The 15,318-nt window shown below is 38.9% G+C and overlaps 1 protein-coding gene across 8 annotated transcripts in view; it reads left to right on the plus strand.

The window, feature by feature from the left end:
* The window catches only part of WDFY3 (WD repeat and FYVE domain containing 3), a 156,118-nt gene that overhangs the window by 123,140 nt on the left and 17,660 nt on the right, over positions 1 to 15,318 (plus strand). For 4 of the 8 annotated variants that reach the window (XM_015624781.3, XM_033513386.1, XM_033513388.1 and 1 more), the window contains 19 exons: positions 120 to 164; positions 651 to 884; positions 2,248 to 2,347; positions 2,987 to 3,147; positions 3,677 to 3,906; positions 4,743 to 4,852; positions 5,672 to 5,854; positions 6,761 to 6,918; positions 7,767 to 7,844; positions 8,579 to 8,806; positions 9,617 to 9,670; positions 11,492 to 11,660; positions 11,835 to 11,998; positions 12,762 to 12,910; positions 13,164 to 13,284; positions 13,639 to 13,724; positions 13,998 to 14,078; positions 14,486 to 14,540; positions 14,893 to 15,012. In XM_015624781.3, coding sequence (XP_015480267.1) covers positions 120 to 164; positions 651 to 884; positions 2,248 to 2,347; positions 2,987 to 3,147; positions 3,677 to 3,906; positions 4,743 to 4,852; positions 5,672 to 5,854; positions 6,761 to 6,918; positions 7,767 to 7,844; positions 8,579 to 8,806; positions 9,617 to 9,670; positions 11,492 to 11,660; positions 11,835 to 11,998; positions 12,762 to 12,910; positions 13,164 to 13,284; positions 13,639 to 13,724; positions 13,998 to 14,078; positions 14,486 to 14,540; positions 14,893 to 15,012 — 2,526 coding nt within the window. The remainder of the gene's footprint in view (positions 1 to 119; positions 165 to 650; positions 885 to 2,247; positions 2,348 to 2,986; positions 3,148 to 3,676; positions 3,907 to 4,742; positions 4,853 to 5,671; positions 5,855 to 6,760; positions 6,919 to 7,766; positions 7,845 to 8,578; positions 8,807 to 9,616; positions 9,671 to 11,491; positions 11,661 to 11,834; positions 11,999 to 12,761; positions 12,911 to 13,163; positions 13,285 to 13,638; positions 13,725 to 13,997; positions 14,079 to 14,485; positions 14,541 to 14,892; positions 15,013 to 15,318) is intronic. The other 4 variants (XM_033513385.1, XM_033513391.1, XM_033513387.1 and 1 more) reach the window with 3 other exon arrangements.

A 15,318-nucleotide genomic window follows, 5' to 3' on the forward strand; every position in this document is an offset into this window, starting at 1 on the left:
TTCATTACTGTTTGTGCTTTTGTTACAGTCCTCTTTAAGAGCTAGCCTTTCAAAGGTTTCTGTTCATCAGAAATGGGAAAGCTCTGGAGACCCTTTTTTTTTTCTTCTTCTTCCTTTAGAGATTTTTGGGAAACCGGCTTACCCATAACTGCACTCTGATGAAGGTATTGTATTAAAAGAAAAAAAAAGGCTCAGTTCCTTTTTTGTTTTATGTTATGTAAGCTTGATGGCCTTTCTTAGTTGGCTTCTGTCTTGATTTAATTTTAACTGCTTTAGTTAATAATTTTTTCAAAACTTTTTTTTCCTTTTTTCTTTTTTTCTTTTTTCTTTTTAAATTTTTTTTTTTTTTTTTGCAATGAGAACATTTATTTTTGCCAAGTATCCAAGTATCTAGAAATTGCCCAAGTGATTCTGTTGGTCAGGGAGCATGAAATGTAACTCATACCAGGTCACTGTTTGCCTTGGGAACCCAAAACTGGATGTTTTCATGTTGGGGAACTGATCTTGAACATCATAATTTTCTAAAAAGGCTTCTTAAGAAGCAAAATATGAGGTGAAATACCCTTAGAAAGACTAGCAAAGAACAAAGAAGTAAAGAAATTGCCATTAATTAGCTGATCTCTACAGTTTTAACATGCTGGTTTTTACAGGTCACTGATCTCGATGATGAAGTTGGGTCCCCAGCTGAAGAGTTTAAAGCCTTTGCAGCTGATTCTGGCATGAATAGGAGCCAGTCAGAATACTGCAATGTGGGCACCAAGACCTACCTGACCAACCACCCTGCCAAAAAGTTCGTGTTTGACTTCATGCGTGTGATGATCATTGATAACCTGTGTCTCACACCAGCCAGCAAACAGACTCCACTAGTAGATCTTCTGCTAGAGGTACAGTTCCTTTGGAGTTGGTGTTTTGGTTTGCTTTTGTTATTTGAGCTTAGTTGTGACATCTTATTTCCCTGAAACGTTGTTTTTCTATTACTTTACCAAGTTAGGCTAGTGATGAGCCAAGATTCCGTGAAATTGTCATGGAATAAGAGTGGAAAAAAAAAAGAAACATTAGTGTTTCATAGAGTAGTTTGTTCACCTTTCTTTAATGGCTTGGAAAACCAGCATGAGGAGTTGCAGCTTTCCTTGAGTTTTATTTTTGTGGAGTGTGATTCAATGGTTAAACACCTTTCCAATCATGACATCTAATGATATGATAGTATAAAACCCCTGCAGAAATGTTAGGGGTTCTGTTCATATATTAGATAAAAAGAAATTGTGCCATTGATGGTGCCAGTTAGATAAAAGGACATACGGGGCCATATACTATAAAACCTTACAAAATAACTATATTATCATGCTGCAAATCAACTTCTGAAGTTCATGACACTTGAAGAAAGCTTTGTCCTGCTAATAGGGAAACTGGGAGGTGAGGAGTTCAGTTACTATTTAACTGCTTGCACCTTCAGACAGTATAGTTTGAAATGTTCATATCATATCTCATTCTCCTTGACCTATCTGTTAGTTACCTCCTCTTACATGTTGCTGAATCCCCTGAAATTTTTGAAAGCTGCAGGAATTTTGGAGCATGCTTGCATGCTTGTATATTTCCTAACAAATTTTCTGGGGCAGTTAGGCACCTCTTTGCAAAAACAAAGCAAAAACAAATGAAATGTTAGAAGATGTCAGTTATCCACAGACATTGGGAGGCATATTTGATACCATGTTCAAGTGGCTGCAGTTCTTTACAGCTCTTTTAACTTGTTATCATTTGTCAGTGTTACTGGTCCCTCAGCATAGATAGGTGTGGGTAGGTACACACTGCTAAGCTTATTATTATTTCTCCTTATACAACTTAAACATTTGATCTCTCCCATTTATTCATTGTTTAATGGAGGAGATGACTTGTGTCAACTGAAGTGATCACAGGTTGACTATATGTTTATAGTGGACAGTTTCATGCACCTTTTGAGAATGTGTCCTTTTCCGGTTCCTATTATGGCAGAATATAAATTTCCTGGATTTAAACAGGAATAATGCCTACTTTGCAAGACTGCATGCAGCCAATGTAGACTCAATGTGCATGCTTAAATTTTTTGATAAAACCAAAACTTTTTACTTGTCTTGAGACAGAACGTTTAGAGCCAAAAAACGTAGTTCATGGGAGCTGAGAAAAAAGGAAATCACCTAGAACACCCTCCCTCTCCCTCTTTTTTTCTCAGAGATACTAATTATCTTAATATTATTTTAATATCTTTTTTAGGCTTCTCCTGAAAGATCAACACGAACCCAGCAGAAAGAGTTTCAGACATATGTTTTGGATGGAGTGATGGACCACCTACTTGCAGCTGATGTTTTATTGGGTAATAAAGCAAAGTGTAATAATCAATCTATTGATTTGGACACCAGCTTTTGATTCAGTGACTTTTTGTTTTTTGGTGTTCTGTTTGTGTTGCAACTTGATCATCTTAATTTTTTTCTCCTGCCCTTTCATTTGATGTCTAAATGGTGTTGATGTGCTTGCATGTTCCTTCCCTACTTTGATTGTGCCAAAGCTGTAAAATAGGTTATTCACAAAAACTACATAGCCTAGGGGGCCTGGTCACATTTCTTGGTGGCTTGCTGGACTTCCCAGGAGCTCTTGGGCTGCTCTGCCTCCATCCCAGGTGTAATGAGTGGCTGTATGCATTTCTGCTCTTCCTTGCTTGTAAGGCTCCCCTCAGCCATAATTTGTCTTCCTGTGGGTGCACTGCATTAATAAAATAAATCCAGAATTATGTTTTAAAAATCCAGAATCATTTTTTAAAAGATAAAAGTTCAGAACCATGGTTGCTTACATCAGAGGGAAAGTCCTATTGTAGGGAAGCCATGAGGTTTTAATTTTCATTGACTGATTCTTTCTCTTTTATGGAAGTCTAGAAAGCATAAATTAATGTGAATGTATTTATGCAGATGTGGATTTTTGATAAATGTGAAAAACTTTGGGATTTTTTGTTACCTAGGTGAAGATGCATCTCTGCCTATAACAAGTGGAGGAAGCTACCAAGTGCTGGTGAACAATGTGTTTTATTTTACACAGCGTGTGGTAGATAAGCTTTGGCAGGGCATGTTCAACAGAGAATCCAAGCTTCTTGTGGACTTCATAATCCAGCTCATTGCACAGGTAACAGGGCTGTTGTATTACCCTGCCTGAAAAAAACATTTTTGGAGGTTATGTTGAAATTCATGGAGTGATGTCACTAAACAATCCACTAGTGATACATGTTTGTGTTAGCACAGAAATGTGCTTTTCTTTCTCAGGCTGATTCTCTTTACTGAGATTTCTTAGCACATCTTTCTGTGAAGACCAGTTGAGTAAGAACTCACATTATTTTTTTGGAAGTTCCTCAAAATAAACAATAAAATATGCCTCACATGAATTTTGAGAAGCTCCCTAAATTTACCTTGGCATTCCTCACACGCTTTTATTGGAGATAGTTAGAAGACTTACTCTTAGAAGTCAGCAGCATCTTTATAGATGTTTAAGTTCTAAGTGTTAGTCATTAATGTCATTTCAGTCCTTGAAATTCATGGAATTGACACTTATAGTAAAATGCCAATTTGGAAATGAGCTTGGGTCAATCAAGGAAAGATTGTGTGCCAGGAAATTGAGTTGCTGCTACTTCTGATCATGTTTTTTTACTTCCCATCAGTCAAAAAGAAGATCTCAGGGACTCTCACTGGATGCCATTTATCATTGCCTGAACAGAACCATCCTGTATCAGTTCTCAAGAGCACACAAAACTGTTCCTCAGCAAGTGGCTCTCCTTGATTCCCTAAGGGTCCTTACTGTGAACAGGAACTTAATTTTGGGACCTGGAAATCATGATCAGGAATTCATCAGCTGCCTAGCTCACTGCTTGATTAATCTGCATGTGGGAAGGTAAGTATCTCAGGCAGAAGTGCATTCCAGAACCACGGCTGGGAAGTACTAAAATGACCCCTTTTTTTACTCACCTTGCAAGTTTGGAGGAGTGTTTATAATTTTCCAGACAGTGAGTTGCAAGCAAACTTTAGAGATTTATTTTGAGACAAAATTAGGTTTGAAGATCCTGGAAATAGAGAACATTTTTACCTCCTTTTGCAGAGGTATGTTAAATACTGACAAATATGTTTATCCAACTATTTTGTTGTTAACCTTTTATAAATTGAGACGTTCTAAAGATAGAAGGAAACACTGGTGCTAAGTAATTAATAGTCAGAGGGTTCTGTCACTGGATTTATTGTCTGTTGAATCACTTCATACAAGTTCAATATCTTGTTATTTCTTCTGTATAGCACTGAGTATGGGCAGTCATGCATTAAATCAAGTGTCTGTGACAAATGCCGTAGATACCCTGCATTGCTGCAAATGCCAGCCTGGCATTTTTATTTGTTCTTTCCAAGAAGATGCACAACTTGTGTTTCATCCAAAGACACTTGGCAACAGTAATCAAGCCCCAGTATTCTTCATTTCTGGCCTCTTCTGTTTTGTGTTTCTTCAATTATCGCCATCTTCCTCTAGTGACACCGGTATCCATGGCATATCATCTCTTCTTAAACCTTCAGTTCAGCTTGTGACCACAGATTGTCAGAACTCAAATGGTCAGAAGTGAAGATTCTTTGCTGTAGTAGTGTGTATTAATCTTTGTCAGTCTGATACATTATCAAATGTTTTATGTTGGCTTGTGTTTTGTGTCTTTTTATTCTGATGGTTGTTAATCCATTTTGTGTTTGTAGCAATGTTGATGGGTTTGGATTGGAAGCAGAAGCCAGAATGACAACTTGGCACATTATGATCCCCTCTGATATAGAACCAGATGGAGTCTACAATCAAGATGTCAGTGAAGGTAATCTGAGAATGACAAAGCTACAGATGTCTCATAAAGCCAATTCTGTATTGTCATCACTAATCTTTTACCCCATTGGCTAGGGGAAGGGGGTTGTGGTTTGTCTGTGTTACCCGGTTACTCTCTGGTGGGGCACGACTCTTGGAAATATCAAGATAGATACATTGATAATGTACAGTGATAAATTACTGTTTTGTTAAAATAGTAAGAGCTCTTCATTGTTTTCTGGACATGCTTCAGAATTAGAAATACAGTTTTATATGCACTTGTTTTAAATGCAATAGAAGTGGCTCATTTTAAGGTAAGAAATATATGGTATAAACTATACAACTGCAATTTCGTGGTATGCTTACAATCTTTGACTCAAAGAAAATTTATGAACTAGCCGTGAAAGAAAGTATTCAGTGATTCTTGAATGTGAGTATTTAATATTTATGCAGGTAATTAGGCACACATTTTATGTAAGAATGCTGAAGCATAATGTATGTATAGAATTACATATGTATTTATAGACGCAGACTCCTATAAGATTTTTTCAATCTCATTTTGTTAATAGATGGGTGTGGGAGATGAGTCACAACTCATCAGAGCCAATGTTTCAAATTCACAGAGAAAAATCTGCCAAAATTATTTGTTAGATGCTTTCTAATAGCATACATAATGGCAAAAAAGGCACCCTGGCCAGAGGCATTTCACACATCATTCCAGGGGGGAGAAACTACACTGTAATCAAAGAAATTATTCATTTTACTACTGTAAAAATACCAATTCTGTGAGCACTGTAGAGAGCTTGCTGTTTGTGATCTTGTACTTATGCAGGTCGCCAGCTTCTTTTAAAAGCCATAAACAGAGTATGGACAGAGCTGATCCACAGTAAAAAGCAGGTTTTGGAAGAAGTTTTTAAAGTGACACTGCCTGTCAATGATCGTGGCCAAGTGGATATAACTGTTGCCAGACCTTTTATTGAGGAAGCGAGTTTAAAGTGTTGGCAAAATCATTTGGGTAAGTCTGGACTGAGGATTTGTCTGTTCTGAAGGGTGGATTTCCTCAGAATGAACCGTATGCACTGGATATTTTAATACAGGCTTAACTTTTTTGTGGCTGTAAATACTCAATAAACTGGCAATGTGTGACATAGAATCCTTCAGAAACTGGACCATAAACAGGATATTCTTACATTCCAGTGCACAGGGCCTCCTGTGAGTCAGGAAATAGCATACTGTGGATTACAGTGGTAGAGGCACTGTGCTCCTCCCCTTGAGCCCTTGGATTGGGGTGACCTGTGTTACCATTCCCAGGATTAGATGTGTCAGGCAGGGAGGGGGATCCTCTTGAGCATGTCTGGATGTAGCCTGCAAACTCTTGGTCTGGTGATGAGATGGGAAATGAGTGGCTGAGCAGTCGTTCTCTAGCAGCAGTGATGCTGTGACTAATTCTTGGCTGGGAAATCTGTTTAGCATAGGGAGCAGTTCTGCAGGAAAAGGACCTGAGAATCCTGGTGGACAAGTTACAGACAAGTTAGCTCTGCATCCATGTAATAAGGATCAACTGATACTTGACTGAATTAGCAGGAGTTTAGATAGCAGAAATTATGATTCCATAGATGTGCTTCATTTGATGATTTCACAGTTCAGAAGTAATTGAGGTTAACCTGGATGCACAGAAAACATACTTGGAAACCTGGAATACTTGTTTTTGCAGTCTCTGTATTTCTATGTTCATGGGTGATGTTGCTGATGTTTCGCCAATATCTCCCTGATGGCCAGTATATTTGCAGAAATAGTTTAAGTAGAGCTACACCTTTTTGAAGCAACAGAAAAGATCATTCTATCTAAAAAAATGAGTGTAATGGGAGAGGAGGGGGGAAAAAAAACCTCTAAAAAATGCTCCAAACACTTTGTTTTTCAGCTCATGAGAAAAAATGCATCAGTAGAGGAGAGGCTTTGGTTCCAACCACACAGTCCAAACTTTCACGAGTCAGCAGTGGGTTTGGCCTCTCTAAACTGACTGGTTCCAGGAGAAACCGTAAGGAGAGTGGGCTGAGTAAACACAATCTCTCTACACAGGTAATTTCTGTCAAGTAATAACATGCAGTTTAAAATCCAGCAATTTATGTTCAGGATTTGTGATAAACATCCCAAGGTGGGGAATCTTGCAGAGTGTGAAATAATATCGTGTGCTTGGTTTTCTTTCCCTTTTTTGACTATCCAGGCTGGGCATCTTGCTTCTGTTGTCCTAATTTAATTGGTCCATCTGCATATCTGTAACATTAAGCCAAGAGTTAGCCCTTCACTGTTGGTGAGACTGCTCAGCTACTTCTGGTTCATGACTGTGGTGGTCTGGGTCTTAAGTTCAGTTTGCAATGCTGCACTGCAGTGGAAGCTGTGATGCAAATGTTGATCTTTTTTTCCATCCTGCCCTCAAGATGGAAAGAGGGGTTTGAAAGTTTTGTGGAAAAATGTGTTGCTAGTTCTCTTTCTGAGCTGAAAATTAGTCAGTGACTTTGAGAAATTAATGAATTCTCAGTGTTCTCAGTTCTTTTCCTGGTGAGCAGGCATACAGTGAAAGGGAAGACCTTAACGAACGGAGCTGACAGGAACTGTTCCTGGTTGTATCAGGAGAGGAAGCAATAAGTAAAAACAGAGATACCATGGGACAAAGTGAGGAGGGATGGGTGTCTTGAGGATTTCCAGAGAACTAGGCACCATCCACAAAATATTTCTTAAAAGGAAGAAGGGAAAAGTAGTCTTTCTCAATGCCAATCTTTGGCTGTTTGGGAATGTTCTGAATGTTTATTTTAAGGAGCTATTCTTTGTGATCAACTTTAGCAAGGTGATGTATTCATAGACTTTTCATCCAAACAAACTCTTGTTTATAAAACGTTATTCTTTCTGTCACCTTGTTTTTGTCTTAGGAAATTTCCCAGTGGATGTTCACTCACATTGCAGTGGTTCGGGACCTGGTAGATATGCAGTATAAAGAATATCAGGAGGTATGGATGGCTTGCAGCGTTAATTACCTGACACTAATACTTTTGGCCTATTAGGTTATACCAATGCCATTTCTCAGTATGAGGCTTGTGAAATATTGGGTTCTCATAGGTGAAATGCTTGGATGTTTACATGCAGTTGTTATTTTTAATAGTTTTTTAGATAGAATCAAATAAACAAATGAGGAAACTCACTTTGATCTGGTTGTAGATGAAAATTCTTGTACCAATATCACATGTTAAATATGAATTTTTTTTAAGAAGCTTAAATTCCTTAGAAGCGTAAAAAACAAAGCAGAGAACAAAAAGAGATGGGAAGTACACTGTCTTTCCAAAGCATCGTAGAAAAACTGAGAGGAAATGTAGAGAAGCATTGTGTCAAAATGCTACTTTCACTGTAACAAAGAAAATCTTATGGTATCATGCAGTGATAGAAAGTGGCTGATCTGTGCCTTCCAGAATGAAATTGTTCCACCCTGTGGTGTCTGCCACACATTTCCAGAGACATTTGGTTCAAACTGGTTGCTGAGCTACGTGCTATAAATCTTAAGAAATAACTTCTGAGAGAAGCAGGTCATTCAAAGCAATTTGTTAAAAAAAACCCCCACCAATCTTTGCTTCATCTAACTTCTGTCTCCTGTGCAAGTAAGGACAGGAAATTCTCCAAAACGATTTCTGGTTTCATTCTTAGAATAATTTTCCAAATGCCATTCATTTTCAAATGTCTTTTTGTTCAGCGTCAGCAGAACGCATTGAAATATGTGACTGAGGAGTGGTCTCAAATTGAGTACGAGTTACTGCGAGAGCGAGGGCTGTGGGGGCCCCCCATCGGATCCCACCTGGACAAGTGGATGCTGGAGATGACTGAGGGTCCCTGCAGAATGAGGAAAAAGATGGTGCGGAATGACATGTTTTATACTCAGTATCCCTACATGCCTGAGGCTGAGCAGGAAACAAACTTGCTGGTAAGTGTTCAGGAGTTTGGGATGGGTGATTATAGGCTCTGTTGCAAAATGCTCCTTTTTTTGGATAGCTTTTTCTTAAGAAATGTGTTTTACTCTGCTGGTATGACATTCTCTCTGTCTTAAATGGTTGGTAAATCCCAGTTGTTCCTCATTTCCTCATGATATATTTAGGGAAGGGCCTGAATCACTTGGCTCAAAACCAAGCAAGCTTGAAGAGATTGCAGCATAAGGTGAGGTGTGGTGAGAGATGCTGCCAGCAAACAGAACAGGCATCTTCACAAGGCTCCAGAGGCTGAAAGTACCATAACTGTGTGAGGTTCAGTCTGGCTTCTTGGCCCTCATCTAGATAATGTGGAAAACAGTGATCTAAAAAAAAAAGAAAAAAAGGCTACAGGCCTTGGTTTGGGTGCACTTGGAAAATGTACTTCCATTGATCCATGAAGACAAAGGTGGGCTGTGTAGCAGAAATGTGTGTGGCCTTTGAAAGCTTAGCAGTTAGTTCCTGTTAATTTTGGAGCACTGTTTTCAATAAATGAAGCAGTCTTTATTATATCTTTTTAGGCATGCGTGTATGCATGCAGGATTCTTTTCCCCCAAATTATGCTTGAGTGTCAAAGTACTTTAAAAAAAGCAAAGAAAACATAGATGTCAGTCAATTTCAAACTATTAGATATTTTTGTCTGCTTGTGTTCTGACACATTGTAGCTGTAGTGACAGTCTAACTCACATGAAGTAGAGAACATGCCATCATACATTCTTCTCAAAAGTGTTCTTTCTCTGATGCTTATGTAATTGATGCCCTGTTTCCAGTCTGACTTCTCAAGCAGACTTCCTGAGACATCTGATGATACCATTCCTCAAAAGGTAAAGAAACAAGTACACTGACCGAAAGAATGTAAAATAAATACAACTTCTCCTGCATGTTAGGCAGTCTTAACAAGGCTTCTAGGTTTGGCTTTCAACTTCCTCTTTCAGTAAATAATTCCAGACCTAAGGACTTTTTCAGTAATTACATTAGATGACGTTACTGTGCTGTCCTCAACCTTCACCTAATAAAACTTTCTGTAGACCTTCCCTTTCTTTGCTGCACACTAACAGGCTGTGTTGCGCTGTGCTACCATTTTCACTGTGTGGAGTGTCGTGGCTTTGGGACCTGAAACTATTGGTCAGTGGAACACATTTAGTAATGGGCAACACATCACTTGGAAGCACTTACTGGGAAAGTATTTCCTTCTAAGAAAGGATCTGGGAAGTGTTTTTTCTCCTTTTTGGCCATAATAGGCTTTAAAGGACGAATTTTGTTAAAGCCCAAATTAATTTTGTCTTAGCTGACTTCTATGTTTTGCTATTAATAAAATACACACATTTGCTTAAAAAATATGAATCCTGTCTTGAAAAGAACAGACACTCTTGGAAGTGGCTTCTCTGCAAGCATTCCAGTATTATGCCTTTCTCTGTTAAGAGTCACAGTCTTGCCCATCACTAAGTACAGTGTGTAACGTGCATTCACTCATTTTGAATTACCTTCAACAATAAACTAATTCACGTAAGTGCAAGTAATTCTATTATACAGAATATCTAATATAAACTGTTACTGTTTTCCTTTCTTCACCTTAGCAGTGCTATAAAGGATTTCTCTTTATAAGTTTTACAAAAGTTGTTTCCACAAATGTTTTAGCCATTGTTTAAGTGGCAATTTTGTGCTGATAAGGAGTGAAGACTTGATTAAACATAAGTGAGCAAATTAAATTACAGTGCCTTGAATTTTTGATTTTGGGGGCTGCCAATTTGACCTGAATAATAAATTTCTGTGTTGTTGATCTTAGTATCTTTATCATCCCCAACATCAACTTTTAATAAAGCTAGTTTGATTTCTGTTCTGAATGTTTCTTCCTTAATTAAGTAGGGAATATAAGAATTACATTCTTACATTCTGTGTAATCACATTCTGTGATGGGGGTTGGGACAGGCAAAGAGGAAGGAAAGACCATACACACAAAAAATCCCCAAACCAAAACAACAAACACTCAACAAAGCACACCCCCCACCCCCACCAAAAGAAAAGACCAAAAACACCACACAAAGGTACAAACAATTCTCAAATAATCGCTTCAGGTACATGCATATTCTCATGCCAGTCTACTACCTGTAAGCCATCAGAAACTTTACTAAAAAGAGGCAACTGAAGAATTTTTGAGTCTTAAAGCAAATCCCTGGGTACTTTTTGTTCATACCAGCTTCCACATCACTGTATATCTTCTTGAGGCAATTTTTTATTCAAATTACTGCCTAACAAAGAAGTCAGTTGGCTAACAAATAAACTGCATATGTTGGTAGGGAGTAAAAAGATCATAAAGTGGCCTTCTGAGCAATCAGTCTTAAGCACAAAAATCCCAGCCTTTTATGACAGTTCATAACTGGCTACACTTATTCCCCATGTTGTAGTTTTATCTGCAGGCTTTTCTGCAACCCCATTATTGCTTGAGTGGCTCTGTAGCTTCTTGCAAATTAGCCAACAGATCAGATCTCCTGAAGAGTCTCTGTTCCTGTCTATGTTGGTGTATGAGCACGCACAAAACACTCTATGGGCATGCACTGTGCTGCACACCCTGTTCCTGAAACACCTTGTCTGAGGGGCTGAGTGAGGAGTTGGCTGACCAAGGGATTTCTTCTGTTATTCCCAAGAAACCCGCTCGCTACCGGAGAGCCATCAGTTATGACAGTAAGGAGTACTACATGCGCCTGGCTTCCGGAAACCCCACCGTCTTCCAGGACGCCATAGAAGAGAACACAGTGGGTGAAACAACTCAGCAGGAGCCAGAGCACGGGGAGGACACTATTGCAAGAGTCAAAGGTTAGATGGTTTGGCTTGTCATCTTCTCATGCATTTGCATTAAGATAAGCAAAAGTCCTGCAGGACTCTTGTTTTTCTCTCTTAGCATTGGGTCAGTGATTTGAAAGCTGATAGTTTTTTAAGTTAATTTTTTATGTCTCAGGATTTTATTTATCTGTCTGTGTTCTTTCCCAGGCCTGGTGAAGCCTCCCCTGAAACGATCTCGCTCTGCTCCTGATGGAGGAGACGATGAGAGCCAGGACCAGTCACAGGATCAAATTGTTGAGGGGAGTTCAATTGATGAAGAGGAGAAGACTGACAATACAACTTTGCTTCGACTTCTTGAAGAAGGAGAGAAGGTACTGCATATTTCAAACACACTAAGAACTTAATGCATTGGAATTTCTTCATTATGTGTCCCAAGCATGAATAAATGTCCTGCATACCTTCCTTGATCTGTATATTTCATCATTGTCTTCCTTAAAACGTGTACTTTGTGTGTCTAACCATGAAAATACTGTACTGGAAACATTTTCTTTGTTTTGTTTAGGTCTTTTTTGCCTTCTGCCTGCAAGGGAATAATTCATTTGTCCTGAAATGAAGGCTATGAGCTGGCCCATGCTTAGTTTATTGTCTTGTCAGCGTAATGATCAGGATAGAAAATAAACAGTGAAAATATAAGTGCAGAACTTGTCATACTGTTCCTAATTAATTGTTGCCTTTATTAGACTAGGAAACCTTGATAGTATTTTATCCTCAAGATCAGTGTTGATTTACCATGCTGTTTATTTGGTATTTCAGACTTTGTTCATCTGACATATACCATTAAATAGCGTTGTGATTATGGTTGAGTAGACTGCAGGTTCTAAAATATGTTCAGGTAGCGTAGTGCAAGTGGATAGACTGGTAAATAGATAAATTTATATCATACCAATGAGGCTTTATCCAACCTCCTCTCCAGTCACTAGTCACTGGCATTAGGTCTGATTAAAAGAGAGACTGATAGGATTTTTGCTGTATGTACAAGTCATAAGGCAGTGTCTGGTACTTGTTCTAACAAAGCAGTGGTCTGAGCCTGTGTTCCTTAACCTGCTTTCCCTAAGCTTCTGCTTTTCCTCACAGATCCAACACATGTACCGCTGTGCTCGGGTTCAGGGCCTTGACACCAGCGAGGGGCTGCTTCTCTTTGGGAAAGAGCACTTCTACGTCATTGATGGGTTCACCATGACAGCCACCAGGGAGATACGGGACATTGAGACACTGCCTCCAAAGTGAGTACATTCTGAGAGAGTTTCCTTGATCCTTAGAAGCTGAACAAGAAGTATTCAATGAGGTTTTTGAGGAGTCAACTCCAAGATAATGTAAGATGCAGGAAGACCTCAGGTGCTATGCAATTTGTAGTATAGTATATTGTGAAAATCAGCTGTTTTTGTGACTGGACTCTCATATGAATTAACTGAATAATTCTTTTAATTTCACTTCTTTTTAGTCACTTCTCACTTGCTTGTTCATGTTCCTTTACAGGATGCATGAGCCAATCATACCTAGGGGAGCAAGGCAGGGTCCAAGTCAACTCAAAAGGACTTGCAGCATTTTCGCATATGAAGATATCAAGGAAGTGCATAAAAGGAGGTACCTTTTGCAGGTAACTTGGACACCATATTTGGATAGGGGGAGGCATATTTGGGGTGTTTTGACAATACAATTTTTAAAAGTGAAAATCAATACATAACTGATGAGTATTTGGGAAGTGAAGCTATTGACTGTGTTGAAATTGAAGCATTTAGGCTGGGCATCCTTGTTGGAACTAACCCAGGTTCATTGGGTATGTTAGTCAATGTCAGTGGTCCAAAAATAAAACATTTGGTTCCAGTAAGCAAAGTCTGCTTCACCGTAATTTGGTGCCACATGTAGCATGACTAAACTGGTCTGTGCCTGACCTTCAGAGTGACTAGAAAATAAGTTTGTGTTGACATGGGTTTGTCCTCTTTGTTTTCAGCCAATTGCAATTGAAGTTTTCTCAGGAGATGGGCGGAACTATCTTCTAGCTTTCCAGAAAGGGGTTAGAAACAAAGTTTATCAAAGGTACTGTAAAATAATTTAGAATATTTAACATGAATGTTTGCAAATACCTGTGTGGAGGCTTTTTTGGTGCCTGCTGGCACCTTACTGCTGCAGAAGTGAGCCACTAGAAGGCACTACATGCCTTCAGTGAGAAGAGGCTCCTGCGATTTTGTTAGAGATGTTGTGGAGCTGCTCAAGAGGAAGTTTGTAACTGTACTGAATGCATGCTGCTTCTCAGGTGATGACATCCTGAGGGCAGAAACACTGACCATAAGCTTTTAACTGCTGCTGCAGGTTTTTGGCTGTGGTGCCATCTCTGACCGACAGCTCAGAGTCGGTGTCTGGGCAGAGACCAAACACCAGCGTAGAGCAAGGGTAAGTGGTTCTGTTCCTCACAACCTCCGTGGCTCCTCGCTTTCCAGTAAATTATGCTTACATTGATGTCAGGATTATCTGAAGAGTATAAGAATTAGTGTTATAAGTATACAGATACATTCTGAAAGGAATTAAGAGTGCTGAAGCCATCAGATTTATCCAAGTTGTTAAAAATATTTTACTCATCAGCCACCACTTGCACTGAATTGCATAATTAACTTGCATAATTTTTACAGTGTGTGTTTAGAGTTCTAAAAAAAGGTACTGCTAAAACAAAAAGGATCAGAGATAGTTCTTCTAATTGTTGCGATTTATAACTTTTAATCTTGAAATTTTAGATTTTCTTGTGAAGATGTAACCCACCTCTTACTGCAAAGTCAAAAAATTCACTTTCTTCTTCCCACTAGGTCTGGCTTGCTTAGCACTTTAGTGGGAGAAAAATCTGTTACTCAAAGATGGGAAGTAAGTATGAAAATGTTGGGTTATTTTTTGTGTTGAAGTCCACAGTTTGTAGTGATACATAAAGAATCAGTACACATAAGTTGCATCCTCTTATTCTAACAGGTGGAACATACTGTTATAGGAAGTGTATCTCAGCATTTAATTTTTAGTATTTCATGATATTATCATGAAATAGGAAATGGTTCTACTGTTGAAAACGCAGGAGGAGGGCTGTAGTAAAAGAAGAGGGAGCATTGCAATATTGAAATAAGTTTCTGTGTTTGGGGTGGGCTGCACATTGACAGTCTGGCAGGTTGACATTTGACTGTCGTAAAGAGAAAACTTTACTGTGCTGTTATCTGTATTTCTTAAGAGAGGAGAAATCAGTAACTTCCAGTACCTGATGCACTTAAACACTCTGGCTGGCAGATCTTATAACGACCTCATGCAGTACCCTGTCTTTCCCTGGATCCTCGCAGACTATGACTCAGAGGTAAATAAAACATCTTGTCAGACTTGTTAGTAATCTCTTATTAAGTTGGAAGTTTCTATTTTTTTCTCCCACTTCTCAACAGGAAGGGTATTAGAGAATCTTGGCTGTGCTGATTTTACAGATGTTGTTGGTCTGTGCGCAGGTGAGGACTGGGATCCAGAGAGAGAGACATTTTCCCCTCTACCTTGCAGCAGTTCCTGTAAATGTCTGTATTAGCTTTAAACTGAGTATCCAAAGTATGTTAAGCCTCCTTGTCCATAAGGCTGTGGTAGGAGCTACTATGAAATCTGACCCCAGAGTAAAAGA

This window comes from Parus major, chromosome 4, assembly GCF_001522545.3.
Source record: "Parus major isolate Abel chromosome 4, Parus_major1.1, whole genome shotgun sequence".
Classification (NCBI taxonomy): Eukaryota; Metazoa; Chordata; class Aves; order Passeriformes; family Paridae; genus Parus; species Parus major.